Source organism: Phacochoerus africanus, chromosome 3, assembly GCF_016906955.1.
Source record: "Phacochoerus africanus isolate WHEZ1 chromosome 3, ROS_Pafr_v1, whole genome shotgun sequence".
Taxonomy (NCBI): Eukaryota; Metazoa; Chordata; class Mammalia; order Artiodactyla; family Suidae; genus Phacochoerus; species Phacochoerus africanus.
In genome coordinates this window covers 109696677-109713281 of record NC_062546.1, presented here as the reverse complement: position 1 = coordinate 109713281, position 16605 = coordinate 109696677, and the positions used below count along the sequence as shown (strand labels likewise).

At 39.1% G+C, this 16605-nt stretch overlaps 1 protein-coding gene across 2 annotated transcripts in view; it reads right to left on the bottom strand.

Moving 5' to 3' along the window:
* TENM3 (teneurin transmembrane protein 3) overlaps positions 1–16605 on the bottom strand; it is a 706293-nt gene that overhangs the window by 62639 nt on the left and 627049 nt on the right. For both annotated transcript variants that reach the window (XM_047772297.1, XM_047772296.1), the window contains exons 14-16: positions 6324–6540; positions 5196–5315; positions 4151–4412 (exon numbers count right to left, since the gene is read on the bottom strand). In XM_047772297.1, the coding sequence (XP_047628253.1) occupies positions 4151–4412; positions 5196–5315; positions 6324–6540 (599 nt within the window). The remainder of the gene's footprint in view (positions 1–4150; positions 4413–5195; positions 5316–6323; positions 6541–16605) is intronic.

The following is a 16605-nucleotide window of genomic DNA, read 5'->3' as shown; positions in this document are numbered from 1 at the left end:
CTATCTTATTCAATAATTAAAAATAACTCCTAGGCTTACAACATCTTACTGTAAAGTGCAAGGCTATCTATGTTTAAGAACCTGCCTCAGGACCTCACCATTTTCTCCACTAAGAATTAAATAGCATTATCAAATGCTTTCTCATCTAATCCCATCAATATTCATTATTCAGACTTGACTATCTTTTCTTGTTAGAAAAATCTTAGAATAGTGATTCAGTGTTCAGCAGTGTTTCTCCTACCCCCGACAAACTCCTTTCACATAAAACAGTTAGCAATGATGTATATTGGTCATACACATTTTAATAACATAAGCAGAACCCCTGCTACGGAGGGTGTAGCTGTCAGTTCCAATATAAACAAGCACACAGTTGGAAATAGCACAAAAGAATGGGCTAAACAAACTTCCATTCTAGCCTGTGAGTCAGTGTTGGCTGGATGAGGGATGTGATACAATATAGTACATTCAGAAAACAGTGCTGTGCTGTAACAGATTCACCACTTCATTAGGGTTGGTGTTTTCCTTACTAAACGTGCTGACTGTCTTAAGCAAAATAGTTTATGAACATGGAAGCTTTATTAATCTCAGGGAAACCATTACATTTAAGATTGACAGTACTTTTGTAGGACTGTAGGGTCCAGGGTGAATAATCTGAACAGAACTCACTGGTCTATCATTGGGGTGAAATACTAATGGATTAGTTTGAAAAAGAGATTCTGTGACTCTTTCTTTTTTTTTTTTTTTTGGTCTTTTTAGGGCCGTACCTGTGGCATATGGAAGTTTCCAGGCCAGGGGTTAAATCAGAGCTGTAGCTGCCAGCCTACACCACAGCCACAGAAACTTGGGATCCGAGCTTCATCTGTGACCTACACCACAGCTCATGGCAATGCCAGATCCTTAATCCACTGAGCAAGACCAGGGATGGAACCCGAGTCCTCATGGTTACCAGTAGGGTTCATTACCACTGAGCCACGATGGGAACTCCAATTCTGTCACTCTTAAATGGCTCTGAAAATTTAAGTGATTGAAACCTAAGGCATATAATTTATTTTCAAAATAACTTCTCATAAGTTTGATACGTTTTTCTATCTGTAAGGCAGTCTTTCATTAATATATATTTCTGTCATCTAGGAGTTGCTTCTGTATTTCAAAATATCATGTGTTATTTCTAATTTTAATAATTGATGACTATCCTTATTAGCCTCCTCCCATGGAACAAATATCTGTAATTCAGTTCATTAGAATACGTCTTTATCCTGGGCAATCTAATTTGACCATGTTATTTAGAATTAGTGGGAAAAGTAAATTCAGCTGGAGTGGAAAAACCAACGATTAAGCCTATTTTGGCAAGCTGCATGATCTGTAAGCCCTGTTCTTGACCTGGTTAAACATTCAGTTTGAAACTATGTCCTCCTAGTTTTACTTTCCAAATTGGCCCAATCCATTCTCTAGTCTCATTTCCACAACCACTGTGGTTAGTGGGCTCTCTGCATCGGGATGCTGGATCCATGTGGAAATACAGTGAACACCAGCCTGTTCACTGATCTGTCTCCTTCTCTCCTTTATGCATTTTGTCACCTGAGTAAGCTTTAGAGAAATGTTGAACAATCTTCACGGGCCCCCTGGTTCCATATTACCTAGAGAATTCAAGGTCTCCCTTGTACAGTATTTTGGCCCCACCTTTAAACTGCTCACTAGTGTTTATACAACATCATTTATTTTCACCATTGTGCTGTGGTTTATACATTTTCTTTCATCTGAAATATCTTTTCCCACCTTTTTTTTTTTTTTTGCTTTTCAGGGCTGCACTCGTTGCATGTGGAGGTTCCCAGGCCAGGGGTCGAATCGAAGCTACAGCTGCCAGACTATGCCAGAGCCACAGCAACACCAGATCCGAGCCACATCTGCAAACTACACCACAGTTCATGGCAACACTGGATCCTTAACTCACTGAGCGAGGCCAGGGATCCATCCCACAACCTCAGGATTCCTAGTCGGATTCGTTTCTGCTGTGCCATGATGGGAACTCCCTTTCAAGGCCAGTCTCTTCAGTGATGCTTTCCTTGGCTTCCTTAGGAATTGACTGCTCTTTAGAAGTCCACAGTTCTCCATTCAAAGCTTTTTCACATTTAAAATGGCGGGATCCAAGTCTTGTTATTATTATTTTTTTAATCTTAGTAGAGTATCTTGTACATTATAGGTTCTTGGTAAATTTTTGCTAAAATGTTTACCGACTGTATGATGGAATGGGGAAAAAACTCTTCATGTATTCATGGAACTGTTGACTACTTGAAACCCATTTCAATAATTCGGTTTGCTAGAAATTTGCCACCTAGAGATAGACCCTGCCTGTAGGTTAAAAATATACACGGGTAAAAAGTTCAGTGTTGGTGCAAGACGGACACTGGGGAGAAAGTATCAAACTGGATAAGGTTCCAGTGAATTTCCAGAGCCTTCAGCTCAAAGTCGGCTTGATCATTCTGCAGGAAATCATCGAGGTGTCTCTTCTGCATGATATCCACCTGGGAGCATTCTCCAGATTTGTTACATTAGAGCTTCTTGGATCATCTCTTCTTATCTCTGACTACATTCCCTCCCAATGGGATCTCATCCTATACTTTATTTCTAAAGCACTGACTAATGGCTCCCAAATTTTCATCTTTACTTCCAACCTCTTTCTGGGATGCCACTCTCACATGTCTGCCTCTTCCCACTTCTACCCTAATCACCTTCATCCAAGCCACTGTCATTTCTCTGACTACTGAGATTGCCTCCTGATTGGTCTCTTTGTTTCCATCCTTGCCCCAAACAGAATATTCTCAGCATAGTAACTATCAGAATCTTTTAAAGAAGGGAATCAGTAATTGTACTTGATCTGCTTAAAATCTTCCCACAGCTTCTCATTATTCAGTTGTAATTGGAAAAGTTCTTATTCTTGCCACTGTCTGCAATGATCTGTGGTCTCACCACCTTCCCTTCAGCCACACCTGCTGGCTTCTTGTCCATTCCTCAAACAAGCCAAGCATGTTCTTCTCTTGGACCTTTTGAACTTGCTCTTGTTCTACTTGGAATAACCTTCTATTTTCAGCATTTATTCCTTGTCTTCTTAAAGTTTCTGCTGAAATGTAATCTTATCAGAGAGCTATTCCTGGATTATACTTTATAAAACTGCACTTCCATCCACTTTAACTTACTTTATTATTTTTAAATAGGTCTTACTCACCACCTGACATATATTTATTTGTCTGTGGTCTCTCTCTCCCCATATGTTGGCAAACTTGAAAGCAGGTGCTTCATCTGATTGGTTTACTGCTTTGTTCTGTTATAACAGAACAAGTATTCAACACATATTTGAAGAATGAACGTGGCAAAGCTGCTATGTGCTGTTCTGTTCCAAAGACCACATATTTTTACTTAGCTGTATACAAATGAAGTCCATTATTATTGTATCCACCGTCCTGCCTTTGAGATCTGAAAGTTTTTTTCTAATTGGAAACATACAGGAAGGAAAACAATTGCCAGATATTTCAGCAGATACAATGCATACTGAAAAATATGGCTATTTTTTAAAAAAGTTATATAGTTTTATTTCCTGTAGAGAATAGGGCTTTATGAACTACAAGTTACTAGGACCTCAGATATGATTCCACATTTTAAAAATAATGCCATGAGACAATTAATGGACATTTTCTGTTAAAAGTCATCTTTTCTAAAACATTTTTTGCTTATAATAGTTAAACAGTAAAATATTGAGGGTAACGACCAAGGTACACTTGGTAACAATGTCAAGAGTTCAGGTACATACATAGGCCCTAGGAACTTTTTTCAATGAATGAATAAATGAGCAAAGACATTATGAGCTGTTGAACTTAAGCTGGTTTTCTATTTGGCTACAATTAATAAAGAAATACAGACTTAGCATGAAGAAAAGATATTTTAAATAGATCTTTAAGCAATGACTAGATACCCTCCTACACTGATGTCTGTTCTCGAATATACACATGCCCCATTCTACACATCATTTTCTAGGATTATTTAGGCTAGCACTGGAATTCTGCATTCCCTAACACAAACACACAAAAAAATCCCATGGGAACCACAAGATCTGAAAATGGTTTATTTAAAAGCACCACCTGCTAGAATATTCTACCTGTGTCTCGGGGATGATGGGACTGTCTTCAGGAGAAGATCTAAAAAAGGTGGATAAAGGTGATGACACGATGATGGGATTTGGCCTCACAAAGCCGCTCAGATCACAGCTGGGAATGTCATTCTCTTCTTTCTTCATGACTAGGGTATCCATCACATAAAAGACATTCCATGGAATCCACACCGTGTGATACTGAGTGAGGAATGGGGAGCGCTCAAATACCAAAGTCAGAGAAGCTCCACCATTTGCCACCAAGTCAAACCTAAGAAGAAACAAGACATACTTAATAAATTACCTGGATCTCATATTACGCCTGGCATTCACCTCCTTAGATTCATAGGCTTTGTAGAGAAAACACACTTTTTCTCCCAACTTTTCTCTGAAAGAGTTTCAAATCTTAAGGACTGTCCAAAGAATTATACAATGACCATCCATTCACCCTTAACCTAGATTTACTGACTTCTTAACAGTTTCCCAAATTTACTTTATCTACCTATTCCCTCCTTGTCCAAAAGAGCCATCTAGGCTTAACTTGCTGATATTATAAAATATCATCCACAAATATCTCAGCATGAATCTTCTAAGACAAAGAACATTCTCCTATAACAACCATGACGCTTTTATTATGCTATAGAAAATGAAATCAACCCTTTTTTTTTCTTTCTTTTTCAGATGCCCCTGTGGCATACAGAATTTCCCGGACCAAGGGTCGAATCCAAGCAGGAGCTGGCACCTAAGCCACAGCTGTAGCAATGCCAGATCCTTAATCCACTGCTCAGGGGACCGAACCAGCACCTTCACAGAGACAAGCCAGATCACTAGCCCTCTGTGCTACAGCAGGAACTCCAAAATCAACTTTTAAAGACTTATATTAGTATATGATTTTACATTTCTGCCACCATGTGCTATCCCAGATTTCTGAAGCGTAAAATTTGTTGTATTTCCATATTTAAAGGGACATTAAAACACGCTGGGTGGTATAAGAATGGCTAGTTTTTACACTTAAAATACTTCAGACAAAGATAGGGTATTGGAACCAACTCACATTCCATCCTGGCGGGTAATAGTATATCCGTATTCTGGGTAATGGAAAAATGAGACATTCACTCCAATAAGTGGAGTTCCGTCAGCAGTTAGTACTTGGCCTCTGATGACGGATGCAAGGCTGTGGGAAAAGTAGAGAGTCAGAATGAACATCTGTCTCCTCGTGCCAACATCATTCCAATGTAGAGATAATTCAGCCTCATGCTAAAATAACACTATTGCACACACTTGTACTCACAAAACCCAGACTTGAAAAAAACCCCCAAGACAATGTCCCTTTTAATTCCCTGTAATCCACATTCTCCAAATGCCTGGTGTTGAGCCGGGGTATTAATTCAATGCAATCTGGTTTTTGGAGATGTATCAAGATCAATGATTTAGAGATGAGTTTTTAACATTATAAACTGGGCTCTTTTCATAAGTCATATATCTGGTGCTTGCATGAAGAAAGTATACTTTCCAATTAATTCCAAGGCAATCTGTAAATCTGCAGGGACCAAGAAGCACAAGATATAAGGGGCAAGAAGGAATATTTGTGCAACAACTTTTAATCAACTGCTGGGTCTAAATGCATTAATGCTGTTAAATTGCTGCAGACCCAGGAGTTCTGGTATAAATCATCTTCTTTTGCTCAGTGAGACACAAGACACCTGCTTTCACTTACAGGTTTATTTTCAGGTCATTACTGCTCTGTAAAGCACCAGTCAAACAGCTTATGCAATCTTACTGCCATGCCGTTAGCAGTTCCATTACATTAATTCATAATTTATATTATTTAGTGAGCTCAGCTTCAAAAAAAGTGCACTTCTGTTTTGCCTTTTGGGGTCTTTTCATTGCTTCTTTTGAACCATTTCCAACTGTGCTAACAAAATCAACTAGTTAAATGAGGATTTATGGACTCCTTAATGGGATGTCCTGTTAGGTTTCAGATACTGAAATTGACAAAGTACGTGAACTGTGTCAAAAATGCTTGAAGTGCGAAGTTTGGTGAAGGATTTGCCGCACGAGGAAAAACCGCACTTTAAAAAAAACACTCGCCTCCAATTCATAGTCATCAGCATTTCATACCAAGGGCTTATAACTGTTGATGATATCACTACAAATCTATGTAAGAAAAAGATGCATTAACCTCTTATTGAAAGGACTTTCTCCGGGTATGACATGGGTGCTATCAGATCCTATGAGAAAACTGATTCGGTCATAGAAGGATTTGGCAGCTTGCTGAGATGGGGATTGTAAGCTTTGGCTAATGATATCCTGGGGATCCGGCAATCCACGACAATAGGGCTGATTTTGGCAGGAACTCTGTAGACAGCAGTCAGGATCCATACAGTCGATGAGTCCATCTGTAGAAAGGAACATAAACCAGTAAGAGAACTCCTCTTTTTCTGCCATGATATAGAATAAATTTGGCTGGCTTTTTTCACATCAAATGACTGGCTCCCCGCATCTGACAGTAATTTCTAGGATGCAGACTTTTTGAAACCCAGTGAAATACAAACACAATCCCTGTATGTTGCTTTCACAGACAGTCAATGTTTGGATTGGAGATGGCTGAAAAGAATCAGATAGTGTTGATTCGGAGTATAAAATAAAAAATGACTGTCTCGAGCAAGCTATGACAGGCAGACCTCACTTTATTGCCCTTTGCAGATATTGAGATTTTTTTTTTTTAATAAATTGAAGGCTGGAGCAACCCTGCATCTAGTTGGTCTCTGGGTACCACTCTCCCAACGGCATCTGCTTACTTCTTGTCTCTGTATAATGTTTTGGTAATTCTCACAGTATTTCAAACTTTTCCGTTATTATTATATTTGTGATGGTGATCTGTGATCAGTGAACTCTGATGTTACTGCTGTAACTGTTTTGAGGTGCCACAAACTGCCCCTATACAATGGTGGACTTGATTGATAAGTATCCTGTGTGTTCCGACCGCTCCACTAACTGGCTCCACTAACTGGCTGTTCCCCATCTCTCTCCCTAGTCCCTGAGATATGACAGCATTGAAATTTGGTCAAGTAATAACCAAACAGTGGCCTCTAAGTGAAAGGAAGTATCAATCAATGTGGCTAACTTCACCGTTGTCTGATTTTAAGAAATTGTCATAGCCATCCCAACCTTCAGCAACCACTGCCTTGATCAGTTAGCAGCCATCAACATCAAGGTAAGATCTTCTACCGGTAAAAAGATTATGACTCCATGAAGCCACAGATGATGACCAGCATTTTATAAACAACAAATAATTATTATTTTTTTGTTGTGCCCTGCGGTCCGTGGAAGTTCCCCAGCCCGAGACCCAACCCACATGACAGCAGTGACCTAAGCAGCTGTAGTGACAATGCCAGATCCTTAACCTGCTGTGCCACATGGGAACTCCCAATAAAATATTTTTAAATTAAGGTATGTACATTGTATTTTCAGACACAATGCTATTGCACACTTACTAGGCTACAGTACAGTGTAGCTGTAACCTTTATATACACTGGGAAACAAACCAAAAAAAAAAATTGCATGACTCACTTTATTGAGATTCCTGCTTTACTTAGGTGACCTGGAACCAAACCTGCAATATCTCCAAGGTCTGCCCTTAGTAGTATGAAGGAATCTGGATTAGGTGTGAGGACAATTAATCAAGGCTTCCATATTTTAGAGAAAATGCATGAGGAGTTACAGCAAGTGTATACGGCAAGGGGGTAGGTACCCACACTGGGTGAAGCTCTAAAATTTGAAAATGGTCAGAAAACGAAAGTCTCTGAAATATAAATACAAACCAACATATGATGGATAAGATGAGCCAACTACCTTTCAAGGAAATTGTTTGCCAAGGATAGTAATGTGTTCCAGGTAACATTAAAACATTTCTCAAATTTTAGACAGGAACTCAAGCTCTAAGTATGCCTCCTCTAAAATGCAGATGTTAATAAATTGTGGCTGATGAAAACAAGCCATAACATTGGAAATGATTGAAACCTATCACTAAAAATTGATCTACACTGTCGGTGACATAAAAAGAGTTAATGGATGGAATCTTCCAGAGCTTTCTCCAGGAACATCAAAAGGAAACTACATTCAATGACCTATGTAAGAATTTTGTTTGAAACATATAAACCATCCCCTTAGTGAATAAGGGTGTCAGGTTATGATGGTTTGATGACATTACCCTGTAAGGTCATTTTTCAGTGACCAGTTGATACATAAATTTTGATCTGCTTGGCAATTACATTTCTCAGTATAGATAAATAAAAACATTGGTTTCTAAAGACCTTAAGCACCCTTGGGAGAATGGACAAAATAGTTATAAAGCTTCAAACCTAAGGATCAGGTCTTGGTGTGACCCTATTATGGCAAACTCAGCTGAAAATACCTTGTTGACCTATAAAAGTGTTTTGAAATAACTTTTACTTTTTTTTTGAACCACACTCGTCTTTTTTTTTTTTTTCCTTCAGGCTACTCTTATTAATAGAACCTAAGCTTGTCCATCATTATCTGACAGCAAACTGAGACCAAAGAAAACAGACTAAATTGAATTATATTGCCTGGTCTAGAAGGAAGTCAATAACAACACAGATAAGGTAAGACACAGAGGAGATGAGGGGACTTCACTCAGTGTTCTTAAGTCTTTTTGCCCATCTGAAAAAGAATGTGGTAAACCCTTGTGATTTCTCACAATATCCACTGCCCTTCCTTCTTTGGGCAGCAGCTCTAAATTTTCTTTTGGGTATCCAGCTCTCCCCAGCTCTCAGTCTATGTGCATATATATCTTCAGGTTTGGTTCAGGGTACATGTGACCTAACTTGCTGAACCAGAGTGAACTTTAGGACTGTCTCAAAAGAGATTCTCCTGCATCCTTTATTCCCTCCCCTGCCCCCTAGGCTTGAAGCTGTAAGGCTGTGAGGCTGGGGTTGCTGCTGCATCCTTCTTGCAGAACCTGTCTTGGAATGGAGCCATCCCAGAAGAGGCAAAGTCAAAGGCTGAAGAGAAAAAAAAAAAACCAACAGATCTTCATAACATCTTCAGGCTTCTGCAATAAGCTGCACCTGACCTCCTGGGCATTTCAGTTCTAGAAGCCAAAGCATTGTCTCTTTCCTTAAGCTCATTTGGGTTGGATTTTCTGACACTTGAAACTGAAAGAGATGTAGCTTATCCAGAGACATAAATTAAAAATCTCCTCACTGTTTTCCTTATAGTTGAAAAAAAAAATCTTGATAAGTAAGTACTGGATTTAAATTGTACAGTGTCAGACTCTTTTTACATTACTACTTTAAATCTCTGTCTCCATAATTTTCATACACAGGAAAATGTATGGGTCAGAAGTTCTAATAAGCAGATCTTACTACATAGTTTCTTTATTATAGTTACATTTTCATGTAGATTTCTGCTATGCTCTAAAAATAGACTGTTAATTATTTGAAACGGCATACTTATTCCTTTGACAAAAATTTAAAATCATGTTTTAAGAAAATCAAATGAAACTGAGCTTTGAAATTTCAGAGAAATTTATCAAAATATTGCTTCCTTAGCCAAAAGGCCACGAAGATGAAAAATGTCTAAACATTTCTCAATATTTCTAGTGGAAGAAAGATGAAACTATGCTAGAGGCTTATTTTTCATGAGGATATATTGTAATAATGCAGTATATTATATTTTTCTCCATCTGTCTCAGAAATAGAAGCACAGTTATTGAGTCAGATTTTTAAAACAGTAGACTTAACTATTGCCCCAACATAATTTCTAGCTTCAAAAAAACAATTTAAAAACTTTCAGTAATAATTCATGAGTATATGTTGAGAATTCATAAAGGATCTTTAATATGTTTCATAATATATTTAAGAGTTCTTACTCCATGGATTTAGAATGGGTGTGCACATGCTTAGGAGAGTAATTCAACACAAATATTTTATGTTTGTGCAGGTTTTCCCCCTATATTCATTTTTTAGCATAAGAAGAAAGTAGTGGAGTTCCTGTTGTGGTGCAGCGGAAAGGAATCCGACTAGTAATCATGAGGTTGAGGGTTCGATCCGATCCCTGGCCTCGCTCAGCTGGTTAAGGATCCGGCATGGCCGTGAGCTGTGGTGTAGGTCGCAGATGTGGCTCAGATCCTGCATTGCTGTGGCTGTGGCTCAAATCTAGCTCAGATTTGACCCCTAGTCTGGGAAACTCCAAATGCCGCGGGTGTGGCCCTAAAAAGAAGAAAAAAAAAAAAAAAGTATGAAGTAGCAGTGCAAGTACTTCCATGTATTACATTTTGTCTCCATAAATTCTGGTAAATTAAGGGTTAAATGTTCGTGTCCCCACCCCCATAATACCCCCAAGGAGTCTTCCTTCCTTTAGGCAATCTATGGTACGACTGCCAAAGAGGAATGCTCAAATTTAGTCATTCATCTTTGTTAGTTTATAAAAAGCAAATGTACATCTGGCATGTAGTCTGCAGGTCATAAAACTGCAGGAGATTGACACCTTCTGAACTAATCAGTTGGAAATGCATTTTTACAAGCCTCTCTGCTAACATCAATCAGAGAAAGAATCTCATTTTCAACAGCCAAGATGCAGGAGCACACTGTTTGTTATTTTGCTGCAGAGTTTATCAGTAACTTGCCCAAGCAAGTGACGGATGGTTACGAATCTGGCTTCCTTTAACTTGAGAAAACATTTTTCATTCTTTTTGTCTATACTTACACAGCTAGGGCTATCTGGCACAACTATGTTGATGACCCACTTGGCCAAATGTATACTGTAGTAAAATTGTCTTCGAGGAATAGCTTCTCAAAATCATCGACATTCCGTTTTAGTCTCAGGAATATCAGGTCAGCTTAAATTGATATCGGCATAGAAGCCACATCTAATAGAATTAATAAAAAAAATCTAAAGAACATCAGAAATGTTCAAAACCTGCTGAGTAACAACTTCAATGATCAGTGAAGAGCCTTTCTTTCTCCAGTTTAGGCTTTGCAATATAAGTGATACCTTGATATAAAGTGGATAATATAGTTTATGCTTCTTTCCACTTAATCCTCAGTATTATTGCTCTAGTTACCATTTCAAAACAGTTCTCATCTTCCCTAAGGCTTTTATTGGTTTTTCACAATGGCTGGCAAACTTATTTTGTAAAGGACCAGATAATAAATCTTCTGGGCTTTGCAGACCATATAGTTCTGATGCAAGTATTTAACTCTGCATACATAGCTCTAAAGCAGCCAGAAACAATATGTAAATGAGTTAGTGTGACCATGACCCAATAAAACCTTTTATTTTAGGGCCGTATCTGCAGCATATGAAAGTTCCCAGGCTAGGGGTTGAATCAGTGCTGCAGCTGCCAGCTTATACCGCAGCCATAGCAACGCAGGATCTGAGCTGCATCTGTGACCTAAACTGCAGCTGGAGGCAACACCAGATCCCTAACCCACTGAGTGGGGCCAGGGATTGAACCCACATCCTCATGGATACTAGTCAGGTTCGTTTCCACTGAGTCACTAGGGGAAACTCCTCAATGAAATTTTATTTACAAAAACAAGCTTTGGTCCTGGGGTCATAGTTTGCCAACTTCTGGTCTTGCTCTAAAGTTTCAACTCTGCCCAATTTATTTATGTTCTTCAAACTATAAAGAATCAGCATTCTTGATTTTTTTTTTCTGGGAAATTCAAACAATGCACATTTTGCCAGATTGTTAAAACTTTGACTCCAAGTTTTTTCCTAGGTTACCGCCTATGCTGGGTTTGATCTGCTTGTCAAAACTCTCACTTTTGTCTTTTAAGCAGCTATGGACATTTTAACTTGTTTTTTCAAAACCTTGATTTACTGACTGGATAAAAAATCATGAATTTCCTTTTAATGAAATTTTATCTTCACTTGAATTAAGGTCCACGGCCTTTCTCCACAGCATTTGGAGACCTCTGTCCCATTCCAAGTTGGAGGCAAAGGTAGAAATTCTGATGCAGTATTTTATCTATGGATTTTAGAATTTTCAAAGTATACAGGTATACCTTCCCCTCCTCTGTAACATGCATGAAATTCATTTGTTTATTACTAAATTGGGATCATGGTGGAATTTCTGTAGCTTCTTGGTTTGTCTGTAACAGAGCTTTCTTGATGGCTTTAGTCTCTCTGTGTTAACCCCATTTCAATGCTAATGACTCCAGGCTGATCATTCATCTGAACTTCAAATCAACAAACTGCCTTCTAGATATTTCCACTTGGATGTTACACAGGCATCGAAAAGTGAACATGTCTAAAGCACAACATACATGATCTTCTCTGAATATGATGCTTCCTCTGCATTTCCTATTTCCGTGATTGGTTCCACCCATCCACCTCTCCAGTTTTTCAAAGTAGAAACGTGAATGTCATCCTGGAGTCCTTTTCTCCCTTTTTCTCTGCACCTAATCAGTGATCACTTCCTCCTTTTCTCCAACCCAAACATCTTTTAAATCAGTCTATTTCTCTCCATCTTATTGAAACTACGCTGTAGGCTGCCATGGTCATCTCTTGTCAAGACCTCAACAAGAACCTCGTTTCCCAGGCTCCGGTCTTGTCCTAGCTATTCATTCTCCACACTTACGTCAGTGTAATCTTGGCAGAAATCAAATTTGGTTATTTCACTCCTTGAGCTAAAATACTTCCTTTACTTGGTTCTTGTTTTCTGGAGTAGTCAGAACTCCTTAATGTGGCTTACAAGACCTTTGTGATTATTATTTCCTCCGCCTGGAAACCTCTCACCTGCTCTTCTTCCCCTGCCACTCCCCTCCTTCCAATTCCTTCAGCAATCAGCTCAGACAATGGTCTCATGATGTTCCTTGAGGGCTAATCAAGTTCACCGTTGTAGTTCTAGAATCTAGGACAATACTTATTGGCACCAAGTAGTCATACAATAATACTGCTGGATGAAGTAAAGAATAAATTCAGCTCCTAGAGATTATGAGACTAAACAGGTCAAAATGATGTCTTAAAAGCACAGCAGAGGAGATCCCTGGGGCTCAGTGGGTTAAGGATCTGGCATTGTCACTGCTGTGGCTCTGGTTACAGCTGCGAGGTAGGTTGGATCCCTGGCCAGGGAACTTCCACACGCCATAGGTGCAGCTAAAATAATAATAATAAAAAAGCACAGCAGGAGTTCCCGTCGTGGCATAGTGGTTAATGAATCCGACTAGGAACCATGAGGTTGCAGGTTCAATCCCTGCCCTTGCTCAGTGGGTTAAGGATCCGGCATTGCTGTGAGCTGTGGTGTAGGTTGCAGACGCGGCTCGGATCCCACGTTGCTGTGGCTGTGGCGTAGGCTGGTAGCTACAGCTCTGATTCCACCCCTAGCCTGGAAACCTCCATACGCCGCGGGCCAAAAAAAAAAAGCACAGCAGAGACATGTGCTGATTTTCTTTCTCACCCTTTTCCTACCCTCAGACACTACACTAATCCTTGCATTCCTGTTTCTTTTTTACTCCAACAGGTGTTTTTAAATGTTCTTAATGAACTTGACGTTAAGCAATCCACACAATTACAATAAGTATTAGAAAAAATCCTGTGAAATACTATATGTGCATTCTTACAATGGGAAAGACCCTATGTACTTATTAAGAAGAAACACAACCCAGAATTCATGAAGAAAAAGATGAACCCTATGAAAGTTTACCACATACCATTTGAAAACTGCATGATGAAAGATACCATAAACAAAGCTAAAAGGCAGATGAAAACGTGGGATAAAAAATCTGCAACACACCTCACAAAGAATTGATAAGCAGCATATACAAAGAACTGAAAATTAAAAAGGAAAAAGTTTCTATGCAACTCAGTAGAAAAAAATAGTCAAGAGAAATAAATACACAATTAGCAAAAGAAGAAATGCAGACGGTCAGGGAACATATATAAAGATCATCAATCTAACCAGTAATTAGGGAAATGCAAATTAAAACAATAAAAATGTAGTCATTTCCACCCGACAGACAAAGTTCATATTTTTCATTTTGTTGGACAGTTTTGTTTATGTACGATGATTATGTACAGACTATGAACTTGGGGGAAATAAACACTCTTGTACCAATGAAGTGTACAGTGGTGAAACTTACTTGCAAGGCAATTTGGCAGTAGCTACCAGAATTAAAAATGAAAATAGCCTGTGACCCAGCAACTTCGCTTCTAAAAACCTGTCCCAAAGAAATATTTGTACGTTTACACAAAGATGTATATGCAGATACACACAGAGATCCACTACAGATCTGTCTGTATACTAAGAGAAAAAAAAAAAAACAAAAAAAAGAACCAACTAAATTATTATTAATGCAGTAGTGGTAAATTTTTTCTAACAAAATGATATGTATTTTACTTTTTAAATTAAAAATTTTTTAAATGCACATTTTATATGAAAACTTTGATGCTCTTGATTTTAGCATTTTTAGCAAAAAATCATAATTATTATACTATGTTACTATTTTTTCCTTTTTAAAATTTTTTGTTAAAGTATAGTTCATTTACAATGTTGTGCCAATTTCTGCTGTACAGCAGAGTGACCCAGTCATACATACATACATACATTCTTTTCTTCATACTATCTGCGATCATGTTCTATACCAAGAGATTGTATACAGTTCCCTGTACTGTACAGTAGGCAGTAGTAATAAATTAAGTAGGACATCCGTGTTTCTGTTAAAAGTAAGGGATAGTATTGATGTGAAAAAAACCCTCTAAGTTATATTCTCTGGCAGAATCAAATTTAGAAGAGTACCTATCCCATGTTTGTTTAAAAACGTACATGTGCATCTGTGTAATGTGTAATGTAATGTGTAATGTAATTTTACACATTAAACACAGTGTAGAAACACCGCCCTCTGAACTGCTGGCAGAGGTTACTCTTGACAATGAGGATGCAGTCTTTGTGAACCACAGCTAAGAGTACTAACCCTCCCCACGAACGCTGACCTTCTCCCCTCCTGTGTAGCAAGGGGACTCAGTTCGTTTCTAAAGCGGTTCTGTGGGTTGTCCACTGTTACGTTCTGCAGCGAGAGGTGGCAGGTAATGGAAGTGGGTGTAAAAGGTAGGGGAGGTTTTTAGTTCCAGCCTGAGGGGCTCTGATTTTCCTCTCCTTCTAAAACTCCTTCAAAAATCGTGGCCACACTCCATGCTCCTTGTGGACTCTCAGGAAGCCACTGGGGTGCTCTGATTCTCAGAGTACAAGTTGACTTCTCTCTCCTAGAATGGGAGTTCCCGTGCTCCAGAGCAACTGTGGATAGCAAGAGGGGGCGGAGTAACCGCATCGCCCCCCTAAAGCAGAATCTAATAGTCAAATGAAAAGGAATTTTCCCCCAAGTCATCTGCCAGGGTAATATATTTTAAGGCTGTGAGACTGAGTGCCACTCTATATTCTGAAATCTGGATTCTTTTTAGGAAGTACTTAGGAATTCGTGTAATTTCCACCCCTCCCTCCTTCACTCCTCTATCCCTTCCTTCCTCCTTTTTTTTTTTTTTTTTTCCCTTTTGCTTTTTAGGGCCGCACCCGCAGCATATGGAGGGTCCCAGGCTAGGGGTCAAATCAGAGCTACATCTGGGACCTACATCACAGCTCACAGCAACGCTGGATCTTTAACCCACAGAGCAAGGCCAGGGATCAAACCGGCAACCTCATGGTTCCTAGTCAGATTTGTTTCCATTGCGCCATGACAGGAACTCCCCCCTTCTTTTTTAAAACCTCTCCCCTCTTCCTATTTCCTGTTACTATTTTATTTACCTTGTATTTTTAACATTTTTTTTGAGAATGCAATAGTCTCCTCCTGCTGGAAAATTAAAAAAAAAAAATCTATTTTCAGTTATCGTCTTACTTTCCTTAGACTACCTCTATTCCTCACACTCTTTCTGATGCTTACATTAAAATTTCATTCATTGTTTCACACCTCTTTTTTACTCCTAGCCCACTCCTGCTTTTTCCTGCTCTTTGAATCTTTGGTTTCTACTTTTCTTTCTCTCTTATCTTTCTTCCTTCCTTCCTCCCTCCCTCTCTCTCTCTCTCTTTCTCTCTCTCTCTTTCTTTAGTCTTTTTAGGGCCACACCTGGGGTATATGGAAGTTCCCAAGCTAGGGGTCAAATCAGAGCTGCAGCTGCTGGCCTATACCACAGCCACAGCAACACCGGATCCTTAACCCATTGAGCTAGGCCAGGGATCGAACCTGCATCCTCATGGATACTAGTCAGGTTCGTAACCCACTGAGCCACAATGGGTACTCCAAGGACCACCTACATCTTTCAGGAGCAGACAGCAAAGAAGGCTTTAGCTTAGAATTTGTGGCTCAAGTTTCTGAGAGTCCAGGTTAAAAGAAAACAGGGAAAACAGTGGGCGGCCTGCTTAGAAATGAAAGGGAAGATGAGACACAACATTTGGTTTGAGAATGGCTATGGGTGAGTGAGTGTGTGTGGTGTGTGTTGGGGACGAT